The sequence below is a fragment of the Agelaius tricolor genome, unplaced genomic scaffold, assembly GCF_023055355.1.
Source record: "Agelaius tricolor isolate 1412-34295 unplaced genomic scaffold, bAgeTri1.0.p SCAF_27, whole genome shotgun sequence".
In the NCBI taxonomy this organism is placed as follows: domain Eukaryota; kingdom Metazoa; phylum Chordata; class Aves; order Passeriformes; family Icteridae; genus Agelaius; species Agelaius tricolor.
This window is the reverse complement of record NW_027269287.1, coordinates 6434675-6449972: the sequence shown is the minus strand read 5'-3', so window position 1 is coordinate 6449972 and position 15298 is coordinate 6434675. Positions and strand designations below refer to the sequence as shown.

The window sequence follows — 15298 nt, the reverse complement described above, 5'->3', positions numbered from 1 at the left end:
CCCTTCCCTCTGTGTGTTTCAGATCATTGCATATTTATCATGTCACAATTTAAATTTCAAGCTCTTTGGCTCAAAGCTTGCATGTTTATTTAAATTTGTTCACAGATTTGGGTACTCACAAAAACAGTGAGAAGAGTACAGCTTAGGAAACTTAGAAAAACTGTGCCACTAGAACACTTTCCTATTCAACAGGGCGTCTACATCGCCTTTCATCTTCATAAACAGTAAGGAGAAATAACAGACTGGTGTGTATCAAACAGACTCTATTGCTTTATTAATCAGTGTTAATGTACAGGTTAATTTAAAAAAAAAAGCTACAGTTTATGAAATGTACCATCTACTTACAAGATACAAATCTAGGCCAATTGCCATGGTATCTATTGATGCTCACACAGTCTAAAAAATCTACATTTTTTTTCTGATATACAAAACCTCAAGCAAACATTCCGTGTTAAACATTCAGTAAAGATAACAACATTCTACTACAGTTTCATATAGTGTTTTAGTGCAAAAGGAAGTACAAATATAAAAATACTAAGGCTTGAATAAAAAACCACAACAACAAGAAAATCCCAAGCAAGCTGTGGAGTTAGAGGTGAGTGTCTGCTATGGGTATTCTTCTAAGCTCTACAATCTGGGAGTTACCCATGCTGCCACCATCCTGGCTGCCATGACAAGATTCGTTATCACTGACACTGAGACCTGCACCTGAAATAGAGAAAAAAAACCAAAAATAAGAATCAGTGAGAATGAAATTTTGACAGAGAAATGGGGATACTCTGTCCTACTCTGTTTTATTCTGATTATTGAAATGTTTCCCTACCCCACAACCACGTGGCAAGTTTCCTCATACTAGTCTACCATTCTGAATTCATGGATTATAACAATAGCTGACATAGCTTTGTACCATCCAGATATGCTTTTTCATTGTCATTCACTTTATTTGTCCCAGTATGTCGTAAAATAGATATTTAGAGGTTGCCTTGAAATCAGAAAAGCATAAATCAAGGCCTGGCTTGGACTGAGTTAATGATCTGGCTGTTAGCATCTGGTATTTCCAAGGATTTCCTCATAAATAATTGGTTTTTAATGATTTAATTTCCAAGTTAAACAATAATTTCAGCTGTTTTAATAGGACAGTAATTTCAACATAAAAAAATACACTGACCAAATATTCTTTAAACCCACATTTGACATAAATTGTTGTATTAAGTTTTACTTCTGCCAGAAGACAAGTAAATACTAGAAATTTTGTCCAAGGGAACCTCCAAAATATCTGTAGAAGAGACCTTGGGAGTCTACCTTCTCCATCCTTTTGTCATAGGACTTCTGCTAGCTTTCTGCTTCCCAAATGTTTGATGGGGATTTCATTTGGGCTTTTATTGTGGGGGAGATTTGAGTAGATTAGTGTGAAGATTCACAATCCTGCACTAGTTTTTATGTAATGCGAAATTTGTTCAGACCATTTTGTCACAAGAGATCTGTTGAAACTATAAACTTCAGTGATTTTTCAGCTCATCTCCTTGAGCTAAAGAACAAATTCTACACAATACATGAGTTTTGATGGCTTAAGGTGTCTAGGCTTTAAATTTGTTGAGAACTGCATATGAGTATAATGAGGCATGAGGATATCGATACAAATCACTTTCAAGTATGATCCTGCAGTGATGTCATTTACAAATTATGGGGGAAATAATTTGTTTTAGGCAGAAGCAGATCTGTAACTACATGCAGTTCAAGGTAGTTACAAAGGAATGACATCTGGCTCAAAACAGCCCTGAATAGGGTATGCTGGGAGAGGCAGTGATTTGCATTTCACACTGAAAAATATTTTCCAGAGTTTCTATAAGGTATACATTGCATCTCTTATTTCTATCTCAGCTGACATTCCAGTTTTTGGTTTGTTCGACAAAAGAAAAGAGTAGTTTAATTTTTTTTGAGTTCCTTCACCTTTTTCTATGCTCTCTGTTATTCCACTTTGACAAAGTTTTCTCTTAGCACCCTTCCAACCACCACCCCTAAAGCAGACAAGAAGTACTGCAAAGGCAGCAGTGTGATGCTGCTTTGCTGTGGGAAGTCAGGCTGCAATTTTGAATAGCGTTTGGTCCAGAGAACCTGCACAGAAGGTCCTGTAGGACTAGCCAAGTTTTCCCACAGAGGTCTGGACAAAGTCCTGGTAGGGGCCAAACTTGCATCCATACTCCATGATCCAGGGGTAAAGTGGGTCAGTTGCACCATGATCCTTCTTACACCTGGTTTTGGTGTTTGGGTCATGGAGGGAACATGCGTTCACTGACACTACTGAGTCCTTAGGTTGGCATGACCCAAGCTCTTGAGAAAACAACTACTGCCAGAGTATGACAGGAGAAAAAATCCATCAAGATACAGAGATACAATGAAAAAGTCAAGATTAGGATCTGAATTATTAAAATACTTGTTTATAAATGTATTGAAGTGATTTAAATTTGTATGCACATTCAACCCTTTAATTGAGCCAGATCCTAATATCCAAAAGGTGCTTGAAGATCCTGGAAAAAACAGCAATTGTTTAAACGAGTTATTTTGATTGTTTGATTATTTTAGAAAGGAAACCTGACTGTAATAGGTAAGATGAATCAGACTGCTGTATTTACCACATGGGGATGGATGATCAAGTAAGAACCATGAAGTAAATAAAATACTTCAAATGAAGAAAGAACACAATACTTCTTATGGAAGGTGAACACTGAGTGTTGGTGTTAGAATGATATTTGTCTTACCAATAGCTATACTGGTAACGTGGCAACTTAGCACAGGGTTTCCTTTAGAATCTTTTGCTGGGCACTAAAAAGATCAGGTATTGGTCTAATGATATTATAGTATGTATATTCTTAAATGTCATATATGTGCAAGTTTTGTCCATGCTCTGTGCAAAGTCAGAGAAGATCTTTTTTGTTACATAGGTTCTTATCAGGAACTTGGTAAGTCAGAGACTGAAACTGGGTACTTTAGGTTTACAAGGGCCTTGCTCTGCTGATGCTGCAAAGACAAACTGTGTTAGAGTTGATCCTTTTTAGGAATAAGAACTGAAATGTAACCAGGATACCAGCTTACCAAACAGTCGGCAGGCCGGAAAGGGTATGACTGTTTACACAATTGAGTTTCACAGAGTTCATTGGTCCATTGTGTTCTCAGATTAGAGTGGAATTTAAACTCAATCAGATTCCAAAAAACGTGCACTCTTCTAGAGATCCTAGAGTTGTATGGTAGGTACGTAGCAGGGAGTAATACTTTTCCCCAGTTTGTGAAGAAAAATAAGCAAGAAAATGAAGCCTTCCTTTCTTTTCTTTGCATATGCAAGGACTAGTTGTAAACTGAAAAGTCTCAGCTTAGACTTCAAACCCAGAGAGGTTCCTCCACTGACATCTGCTGGTGAAGGGCTGTATTAGTGCATCCCTATGTGCCCTGAAACAACAGCTGCTATCATCTGCTTGCCTAGAGATACCTAAGACTTTCACTAAAACATGTTAAGGGAAAGAGCTTGTATTGTAAGTACTGTATTCATATCACTGGGAAAACTTTTTATCTCTCAAGCACTTATATCTTGCTTAATCAATCATAATTTTATTATATGTGTGGGATGTATATGAATAAGCTACACAAACCAAATTTAATTCTTCTTTCAGGGTTTTAACTTCACAGAAATGACGCCAACAGACATCCAGCTTCTATAAAAAAAGTTCAGATTGAACTAAAAATGCTTACAGGGTATTGCAAAGTCACATTCAATAGCCGTCACATAACATATGTGTGACAATCACAGATGAGAAACTGAATGAATATGCAATCTATCTATCTTTCTTTCCTTTATTTTTTTCTTTGAAGTGAGCCCTTCAAAATAGAGATGCAGATTGATAAAGCAGGAACTTTGCCACCTAGACTCTATATGCCCTGTAATAGAGACTCTCGAGGATGCTGCCCTGAATACCTTTCAGAATTGAAATTTCAAATGTTTCCTCAGGTTCAGGATGGCCACATGAGATGCTTTATTCTTAAACCAGGCACCTTCAGTGGGGTCACCAAGGTATATAAAATGCTGACTTTGGAACCCTAGCTGTATCAGATTGAAAATAATGAACCATTTTATAAAACATTGTTATTGTAACAGCTGTATTTGTGTAGGGTTTTTAACTTAGTAGATTTTTCCAAGTATTTTCCATATCAGGGAATCGTTAGAATATCTGCATCATATTAAAGAAATACTGGAATATTTCTATAATACTTATCACAATTGCCTCTATTAAGATTTAAAAAACACTGAGGTATGAATGTAGCAGTGTTCTGCTTAATATGTATCTGGATACTACTATGGTGGGTCACCCATCACCTCTGGAGGAGTTCGGGCCTCTCTCAAAGGCTTTGCTGTGTTTTGGTTTCACATTTCATCCAAAGGACTGAGTTGTTTTGGTTTTGTGCATCACAGAAAGGGAGAGGATAAGAGTATTTGTAAGACATAGATGGAAGTTCAGAAATCAGTAAAGCTATCATGCATTTATTCATGCTTTAATGCTTCTCTACCAGAGTACAAGTCCTCAGGGAATTCTGGTATATTGGGCTTTATCCTCAATTACAATAACATATGACTCTGTTGCAATCTGAAGGCAAAGGTCTTACTAAATTGACTATCAATATAAACCTTGCACAAGAAATCAGAGGGGAAATGAAATCACGTCCAAAATTGCAGATTTTTAAAGGTATTAGTGAAATCAACAAAACCTAATTCATAAATAACTAACTTTCTCAATAGAAGCTGTTTGAATCATTATGAGAGCCATAAATGAAATACAATAAAAAGAATAAGTACAAATTAATAAACATTAAAAAAAGCTTTTAGCACATGTCAATGAGCAGGACATGCCCCTAAATTATTTTTCCTACCATAATTGTTTTATTATTTCCTTCACATAAGCCACCTTGGAGCTGGCCTGTCTTCCAAAAGACCTCCAAAATAAAAGAAACAGCATGATGTAGTGAGCAGGGTGAATCCCAACTGTGTATTTCTGTATGGACATGAGCATATTTGATAGAAAGAAGGAATTATTTGGTAAGGCATCCAAATACAATGGCTGCATGATATAATTAGCCCACTGGATTTCTCACACAAAACAGAAAAACCCTATCACTATGTGATCCTTGTACAAAGCTAGCATAACAGAGGGCTAAGAAACAGCACACTGCTATCCACCTGATTTGCTAGAACTGCAGTTAGTTGTATGTCTCCATCTGACCCAGCCTGTATTTCAGGTTAATGTGTAATTAGGCCCAGCATTAATAACTGTGGAACCAAGGGTTAAGTGCACAGTTCTGTGACACATTCCTTTAGCAACAAGGCTGAGTGTGCCAGCACAACTATTTATGGGGCTGCACTGCACACTGCAAATTACTAAACAGTGACAAGTTAAAAACAAAGTTTTTCTGTGGAGGATTGGTTGATTTTTTTTAAAATCTGTCTTCATTTCAACAGCTTAGAATGGCAGAAAAGCAGGAATGAAATTTAGCTTTGCTAAAATTGTTATACTCATTCCAAATGATCCAGGTTAAACCTTGTGGCCACAAAATTATTCCCTGCGACCATAAGTTAAAGTTATCTTCAGACAGTTCAGAACTACATGAACAGAAAGAAAAGATGAAGCATAATGGGGCATAAAAACATTTTTACATATTCCTCTGCTAATCAGCCCTGATCCTCAGCCAGTCCTCAGAGTGGGAGCACTATAGCACTACTGTAGGTAAGTTTTAGTATAGATTGACAGTTTTAGGGAACACAGATAATGGAAGGTTCTGGTTCAGTTTATCAAAGGTAAAGTTTAAACAATAGCATTTTTAATCTTCCTCCAAAAGAAACACTCCCCAGTTAAGCAGTGATAAAACTAGCTAATGTGGGGGGAAAAGCACCTTCTCCCTGCTCTTCCAGAATGAAGGATTCTCAGCCTTCTGAAATAAAAAGGGTTTGAGAAGCTCCTCACACAGCAAATTACAGGTAAGAGCAGTTCAGCAAAAAGGCATCTTAGCTGCCTTTACACTTTTGCCTATTTAGAGAAGAGGTCCTTGTTTTCCAATTGCCAATGACCACTTTCTTGGAGGAAGGACTGGTGCTCAAAGGGCCTCAGACTAACTCATGTAGGGTGGGAGAGAGAAGGGAAAGGAAAGAAGAAGAAAAAGAGAAATCTAACTTGACTTCTTGTGGTTTCATGTGAGCACAAGCAATGACACAAGAGAGGAAGAAATGTGGTGCAGAGAGACTTGGAGATGAGCTCATTTCAGTGCCTGCTAGCTTAACTATTATCATAAAACTCCTGTTAGACACCAGCACAGTGAATACTTTAGCAGCATAGGTCCATATTGCCAAACAGAGAAAAAAATTCCAGCTTTCCACCACCTCATCTCCTTTTTTATTATTTCCATGTGATTCCTTGCCTCCCTCTCTTTGGCCATGAACTGGAGAACATGTCAGGATGAAAATAATAAAAAAGATTTTTAGTTACAGAAAAGCTTGTTGGTTTTTTGTTTGTTTTTGGTGGGGTTTTTTGGGTTTTGTTTTTGTTTGTTTGTTTGTTGTTTAAGAAAAAAATATATACTGAGCTAAAGGTTGTGTCTGAGACAATAGCTGATAAATATTTACTTTGCTGGTCAAAGATGCTCTAACCTTCCACAACACCTTTTCAGGTCATCTTGTCCAAATGTGAGGCTGAAACCAGATGGGACAGCTGGTTTGGCTTAGAAATCATGGGGATTTTTACTATTGTAACACTGTTGGGGACACCATGTGGGCACATGAATAAGCATTGGTGTAAAATTGTCTGGCACTACTTGAATCATTAATGTAAACAAAATATTTTTCTCCAACAATAGCCTGAAGTCACTATCTCAAATCATATTAATATGAAACACTCATAAAAAATTATGATAAAATTTTAATAAAGAAGACAATAATAGAATTTAGGCAAGAAAATCAAAAGTTGGTTTTAGACCTACTTTCTAAAAGAACTTAAAACAAGTTAATTAGGGATGGAGCTTGAAGACAGGAAAAAGTAACTAAGTGCTGAATATGTGTTGAATTATAGCATATTTCAGCCATGGCTTTTGCCTTGATTGTTCTTCCTGCCTTAAGACTCAGTCTTCTACAGTTTAGTAATGCCAACTGATTTACTTAAGTACTAAACATTGTGTATTAATAGGAGTGTTAGATGTAGATAGTTTCATGTCTTATTAACTATCTATGAATTTCCTTCTTAGTGTTCAAGAAGTCAAAAAGTAAAAGCTACCTTCTTACATACGTAAAAAAAAGGTTTTCAACTGTAACTTCTGCACCTAGCTTTGAAAGTCTTGAAAAAAAAAAGACTGCTGTTTTCTGCTAGTTGAACTAGTCTGCAAAATATTTAGAAAAATTAATAAGTATAAAACAGATTTTCACAAAACAGAATGATTTGGGTTGGAAGGGACCATAAAGACCATCTATTTCCAACCCCCTGCCATGGGCAGGAATACCTTCCACTAGATCAGGTTGCTCAGAGTCCTATTAAACCTGGCCTTGAACACTTCCAGGGATGGGGCAGCCCTAGTTTCTCTGGGTAACCTGTGCCAGAGCCTCCCCACCCTCACAGGGAAGAATTTCTCCCTAATACCTAATCTAAACAGGCCCTCTTTCAGTTCAAAGCCATTCTTCCTCATCCTGTCACACTATGCCCCCGTCAAAAGTCCCCCTCCAGCTCTCTTGTAGCCCCTTTAGGTACTGGAAGGGACTCAAAGCTCTCCTGAGTGCCTTTCCTCCAGGCTGACAATCCCAACTCTCTCAACCTTTCTTCATAGCAGAGGCTCTCCAGCCCTCTGAGCACCTTCATGGCCTCCTGTGGAAATCAGTGCATGTCCTTCACATTTTGAGGGCCTCATAATTACAGGTATTTCCTGCAATGTAAATCAGCTTAGGATATATAGTGTTATAATCTTACTGAATAAAAATACCTATTTATTATCAGAATTCCCAGTCTCCCATCCAGTTTAACTTTTCTTGATTCACTGAAGGGAACAATCTTCTGATTGTGTGTGCCAGGTCACATAATCTGCTATTCCCACAAATATCTTGCTGTTGTCTCTTGCAAGGCTCAGAGGTATCCCTAAAGATCATTTAGGTGACCTCCTGCAACCAAGCAAGTCAACTTATACTTTAACTGGGTGGGCTTTGGTTAGCGTATGCCACATCTTATCAGGTAGGATTCCTTTGCCTCTTTGGTTGTCCTATCAGACATTTCTATGATAACTGATCTTTAAGATTTTCACTGGAAATCAGATTATATTAAGATACCTCATTAACTGTATCTCGTGGAATGGTGGCACCATTAGGATAAATAACAACATAGCAATACAGCAAACTTTGAAGGTCAAAGGGAAGAGTCACTCACCAGTCTTTAAAGCAAATATTAGGTCATCAAACTCCTGTGATTCCTCATCAGCAACTAATGAGCTGGTACTGTATCCTCCAGAAGGGTGGAAAACATTACCATTTTGTGGACTCTGCTTAAAGGCAGCACTAGCTTGACTAGCAGGCTGCAAGGATGCCCTCTCCCAGTCTGCAGGCACCTGCAGAGTTTAAAAAGACACAAAATTCAGTAAGCATCAAAACTATTTTACAGAAAGTGGAAATTATGACCAGAGCTGAACTGATGACCAAGAGATTTTGGAACCAAATATTCTGTCACTTCTATAATGAACCAGGATGCCTTTTAAAACTTTTCAATAAATTGTATCTATATATCTATATCTACATCTATCTGTATCTATCTATCTATAAATATATCTAGATCTAGATCTATCTATCTGTATCTCCCTTTCCCTTGCCTTTCCTTTCCTCCTGTATTGAGTTTTCATGGCCAAGTTTTGGTAGTGTGGAGGGTTACAGAGGAGCCTACTGGGGTGACTTCTGTGAGAAGCTAGTGGAAGATTCTTCCATGCCTGGTTGAACAACCCCTGGCAGCAAAAGATGTATTGGCCCACATCTGGGCCAATTAGAAATGGTGGCAATGCCTCTGTGATAACATATTTAAGAAACAGAATAAAAAAAAAAGATTATTGTGCAGATGTAACTGTGGCCAGGGAAGAGCAGGCTGAGAATTTGTGAGAGGAACAATTCTGCAGACACCAGAGTCAGTGGAAAAGGAGAGGGAGAAGGTGCTCTAGATACAAGAGCTGGGATTCCCTTGCAGCCTGTGGTGCAGAACATGAGGAAGCAGCTGTGCCCCTGCAGCCCATGAAGGAGGCCCACGCCAGAGCAGGGGGGTGCCTGAGAGGAGGCTGTGGGAGGTGTTCAGAGACCATGCTGGAGCCTGCCCATGAAGGACTACGCCCCTTGGAAGAAAGACCCATGCTGCAGCAGTTGGGGAGGACTCTTGTCTGTGGGATGGACTCCCACTGGGTAAGTTCATGGAGAGCTCTCCTCTGTGCAAGGGACCCCATGTTCAAGTACAGGAAGGACTCCTCTCCCTGAGGAGCTGCAGAAGCTATGGATGATGAACTGACCATAACCCACATTCCTTGTCTCCCTGTGCTGCTGAGGGAGGAATTAGACCTGGGAAAGAAGGAGGCTTGCTGAAGGGGGGAAGGTGTTTTTAAGATTGTTTTGGTTTTGGTTTTTTTTTTTTTCATTATGCTGCTCTGATTTTGTTAGCAATAGATAAATTAATATTGCTAAATACATCTCTATATCATCCACTTTAGATGGTGCCTGGCATCCAGGCAGGGTAAACCCACTACGCCTTCCCTTTTCCCTTTTTTTTTCCCTTTTCCCTTTTTTCCCCCTTTTCCCTTTTCCCATTTCCATTCACTTCCTTTCCCCATTCTATTCCACTCCATTCCATTCCATTCCATTCCATTCCATTCCATTCCATTCCATTCCATTCCATTCCAATTTTATTCTAACTTTATTGCAATTTCCAGAAGTTTTGAACATCATAACTCTGAGAAATTAACTACATAAAGCCCATCTAAAACCTATAGTAAGCTGAAAGAATTAACCTGATATTTTGATTTCTCATGACCTACTTTTGACACTTTAATCAACCTCCATAATAATCTGAAGACTCAAGTGTGAAAGAAGAAATTCTCTACATGGGATGTTATTAGGGCACAGTAAGTTCCAAGAATAACATGGATAAAAAATGGATATTTTTGTTATTAAAATAAATGAAAGAAAAAGCTCCCCCCTGTCAAACCTATAACATTTAGCACCTTATTCCCATGTATGGTTCAGAACTAATGCTGAAATCTCTAAACAAGTTAACGGTTACAGAGAACTACAGAGCACTCTTACCTCTTCCATGGCACTGATGAGGTTCTGCGTGGACTTGCTGATCTCTCCTCCTGCAGCTGGCAGACCACTGCCATGTATGAAAAACGCTGATCCTGGAGTTGTATGCCCATTGATGTCAACAGTGTAACTTGCTTTCACAGGACAGCAAAGTTGGTTGTGCAGGATAAAATATACCACAAAGACATAAAGACCCTTAAACAGAGATTGAAAGAGAACAGCAGACTGTGAAATGCAGGTAGCTTGGTTCAGAGCTTTCTGTGCAAACTAATGGATGCTTTCCATCAGAGATCTAAAAGTTACAAGTTCAAATCCTGAGTTCTTCAGCTAAAAACACACAAGCACACACACACACACACAGGTATTTTAAAATTATTATTTAGCTGAACCTACAGAATTGCAAAGGAAAGCCATGACCCCAAAACCAACAAAACCAACTTGAGTTTCACAGTTATCATAACAGTGAAAATGAGGTTAAAGGCCTCCCTTATACTAGTATTTGACTGCTGTTCCTTAGCCACAATTCTTCATTTTCTTACTGACCTGCTAGCTTTTTGTAATCTTTACCCCATGCAAACTGCACTGCTGCTGTCACAGATACCATAACTACAAATTAGATGTTCTGTGATATGCACTAATTCAGCACTGATTTTCATTTTTGATTACAACAAAGGCTGTGCTATATGCTTCTGCAGTTCTTGTTTAAAACTTGCTAATTTTGACCTTTAGTTCGAGCCAAGACAAATAATACAACGATGTCTTGTGTTTATAAAGAAATCCAGTAACTGAATTTCTCAATAATAAATCTGACTTACTTTAATTTTTAAGTTGCACTAATACTGAGAGAAAATAATCCACTCCAACTGATAAATCAACCTGTTAAATAATTACTAAAGAAGGGGTTACCAAAATAGTACAGAAAGAAGTCTTCTGCATTCTTACCAATTGCTGCAATACAATTACATTTGCAATGTTTTTTTTTATTCCCATTGTTCTCCAGAACCCTGAAGCCAATTGTACTAAGCAGAACAATTCATTTTAAAGGTATCCACTGGCATGGAAGTACTAACTGGGTTTATAAATAGTAAGGAGTTTCATATTTGTGAATTCCTAACAAAAGGAATTTTGAAAATACTTGAAAAAAGAAGAGACTGCAAATACTTAACAGCACTTCATGATACATAGATTGATAATTTCTATTGTGAAAATGATATGACAGAATCATCTGGTCTGAAGTGACACATAAGAAAAGCTAATGGGATTCAACAGGATTTCAATCTCAGCGGGTTAAACACTGGAAATACTCTCACACAGCTGCTATAAAAACATACAGCTCTGCTTCTGAGATTTTTTAAACAGAAAGCTACCAAACAAAAGTGCTAAAACCACTAAAAAACTATTTTGAGAAAACATGTTCCTGCTTTTCCAGATTATTGTTTATCTGTCATGACAACTCAGAGCATTTCACTGAGAGGAAATTTCTTTGTGATACACATAAGTACATTCCATAAAATAGATGTAAACATGTTTGAGATGGTAAAAAGGAACTAAAATATCCTTTCATTCTATAAACAAGTTCAAGGACTCTGATATACTTCAAACATAATGGGGCCAGCAAATGGATTTATTTTAATTTAAGTTGTTATGGATATGAAAAGGATAAAACGCCCAAGAAGAACAGATTACAGTGACGAAAAAAATTCAGAGTAGCCTCTGGCAGTTCAGTCTCTGAGTGCATAGCCACAAAAGCTGCACACACATTTCAAGCAGTTTTGTACTTTTCAAGAAAACCCATTAGCTGACGATGTCACACAGCCCTGTCTTTTGAAATTGCAGGGACACAAGGCATTGGTATACAAGGTCCATGACAAGTCACTCTCCTCAAGTAGCTTCAAGTGTGGACACTTAATTTTCTAAAACAAATATTCATGGAATAAAGTGTCACAATTATCTCCTTAACTTGGTCTGTGTCCTGATGTAATTCTCTGATGATGAGAAAACTCCTCTGGGTCCTTCCATAATAATCACATGGACACAGGGAGGTTATTTTAATGCCTAAGAACAGGAGAAGTCAAAGGCTGAGACAGATAGCAGAATCAAAAACTGTGTTTTACTTCTCCCCTCTTGCAAGTTGTTAGAGCAATGTCTTACCAACAGAAGCTCATACCTAATGAAACCCAATATTCCTAAGCAGGCAATACATTTAGACAGGAATTCTTGCTGGAAAGAGAATTCCTTGGCTGGACAAAGGATGGATCTTTCTTTCCCCTATATTCCCCTCCAAATCTAGAATCTCAAGAAGTTAATGCTCTGTAGATGTGAATTTCTTTGTACCATCACTGTAGTTTTGTTTGAAGCACCAAAACGGTTTTGTGGTCATATTCTGACAGTCCTGTGTCCCTGTTAAAAATCCCCAGGAAGGTGGTTAGGAAGCTAAAATAAGTCAAAGGTCCTGCCCAGGTTGCATTGAGTTCCAAAGACTACATATGATGTCATGCAGTATGAATTTCTGTTTCTTTTCAAGCCAGCAGCTACCAAGGTGTTTACTCTGAAAGATCATGGACAGCGTGCAGATACTTAGGTTGTTGTCAGTGCAACCACAGCTTTCACAGTTTCAGTGGGTTTTTTCAAAAGCACCAGTCTGAGAATTGAATGATCTTTCATTATTCTTGTGACTCATGTTTCTGTTCACTTCAACCTTTAACACTGTAAAAACAGTCATAAATTGCTAGGAAAATAAGGTTTTTGGCATTGTAATATATGTTTTCTGTGTTTTCATATAAACAACTTGGAACTACTGTACTACCAGCTTGGAACTACTGTACTTTTTCAGAGACTCACAAACCTTGTCCTTGGTGCCTGGACTAAGAATGAAATGAGGACAATAGTTAATTTCTGCTGACAGGCCTGCTGGGAACCTACACCCTCCCTAAGGATTGAAAAGAGGTTGCTTAAGGTGTGGATATTAATTAACACAGGCAATAGTATTTCTGTTAAATGTATGGGAAATAATATTTCCATATAACTTTATTAGAAGTTTTCATCAAAAAAACCTAACCTAAACCCAACCCCCAAAATCTCAGCCCAGTACCAGCAACCTCTGCTGTTGCATATATATTGGGAGCCATACTCCTCAACTCATAAGCATGTGCCAGGGTGCCAGAAAAATCTCTTGGGTCCCAGATTACAATGACCAACTAATAATCTAAGAGTTTGACTGGGGCCCTATGGAAGCACACTGAACAACTAAGCTAAAGAACTAGGACTCCAGAGGATTAAATAGTAATTCTACATAAATTCTGTGCATTGGGCCCCCAGGACTACTTAGAAAACATTTAACCCTATTTCATTTATGGTTAAATTATGATAGTAGTGTTAGTACAATGCCACAGTAAAACATCAGAGAAAAAGGTGGTAGTAACGTATTTCCTATGGAGAAAGGTGGGAAATGCTCCAAGCAGACAACTAGACCGTTCAAGGGAGGGAGCACAAACAGGCAACTTATAGTTCTCAAACATGCTGCTTATATGAAAAAAACCTGCAAGAGACTGTCTGCAAAGACTGCTGGCTATTTTACTGATATTGGCTCATGGAAGACAATTAAGCTCTTATCATTCATTTCATCTCAGCAAGCTGGTCTGGCTCATAAACTCTCTTGTAGTGTTATGTCAGGGAAAAATATATCCATATAAACACAGGTACAACTGTCTGAAAGAAAGCTCACATGGAAAAGTTTGATGGGATATTTTTGTTCAGTGAGGTGGGAGCAGCCTCAGTGCTGCTCTAGGTTATGCCTGCAGTTCACCTTACAAGAGACAGTCATGGAGAAGGTAGTGGGAAGTGACAGAGGGAGAGAGAGTGGTCTTAAGTTGAAATGGGGAAGGTTCCAACTGGATATGAAGAAAATATATTTAATGTAGGGGTAACTAAGCACTTGGGCAACCTGCCCAAAAAGACTGTGGAGATTACTCCATAGAAGAAGAAGAAGGGAGTTTTTTCTGGTATATATGTGCACAATATAATTGATGAGAGGGTTTTGTTCATGCATTTGTGTGAAGTGAGTTTTCCTATACAACAGATTGATTTACTTATTTTGAGGAGCAGCTGCAGGAAACTAGATAATTAAGGACAGAATACATTCATACAATTTACACTTCATGAGATGCCATAGAGGACTGGAGGACTGATCCACAGGAAACCTTCACTGCACACTGAAGACTCAGAGTTTGTCTCTGGTCTCTAACTCTGTATGTCCAACCTACTGATATGACACTACAGTACATCTAAATTAGAAAACTGAGCTAACCCTGTTACTAATAATTAGTAAGGATAAAAGAGATTGTAGGCAATCAACATATCTTTTCATCATCTCCTTTTTACATACAGAGAGAAAACCAAGATGCTTACTGCATCACATGATTTTATTATTGTTCTGATAAACACAAACACACCAAGTTATTAGATTTATTTTTGAAGCTAATATATATCATATATCTCCCACAAGTATTTTAACCGTGTCTGAGATACCCTACCCAGAAAACACCTGTTTGCAACAGAGAAGTTAATTCAGATATGATCATCTGTTTTAGAGGAATGGTATTTCTACATATAAAACTAAAGTATCTTAAGACTTTTGTGAACAAAAAGTGATTTCATCACTCCATTTTAGCCATTTCTCAACCTGCTTCTGGGTATATATCAGCACTAAAAAAAAAACCTAATTTAATTTAAATTTAATTTAATTTGGAAAATTTTGGTTGTTTACTATCATCACATGACTGTATCACTAAAAGTTGCTTTTCTAAAGGAGAATACTTAAAGCAAAATCAAGGCTTCTGAAGAAAGCTGACCTCTTGGTCAGACCAAAAATTTCAGTTACCAGAAATGGCTCATTCTGATCCTTAAAACAGAGTGTCTAAAAAATACACTATTATTTTTACACTTACACCTTTATTCATG

The 15298-nt window shown here is 37.8% G+C and overlaps 1 protein-coding gene across 9 annotated transcripts in view; it reads right to left on the bottom strand.

Moving 5' to 3' along the window:
* Positions 1-248: 248 nt before the first annotated feature.
* ADGRV1 (adhesion G protein-coupled receptor V1) overlaps positions 249-15298 on the bottom strand; it is a 288663-nt gene continuing 273613 nt past the window's right edge. For 8 of the 9 annotated variants that reach the window (XM_071448717.1, XM_071448721.1, XM_071448720.1 and 5 more), the window contains 3 exons: positions 10343-10534; positions 8439-8616; positions 249-708 (listed from right to left, as the gene is read on the bottom strand). In XM_071448717.1, the coding sequence (XP_071304818.1) occupies positions 590-708; positions 8439-8616; positions 10343-10534 (489 nt within the window). In that variant the 3' untranslated portion in view covers positions 249-589. Of the gene's footprint in view, positions 709-8438; positions 8617-10342; positions 10535-15298 lie in introns of those variants that run through there. The other variant, XR_011682574.1, reaches the window with a different exon arrangement.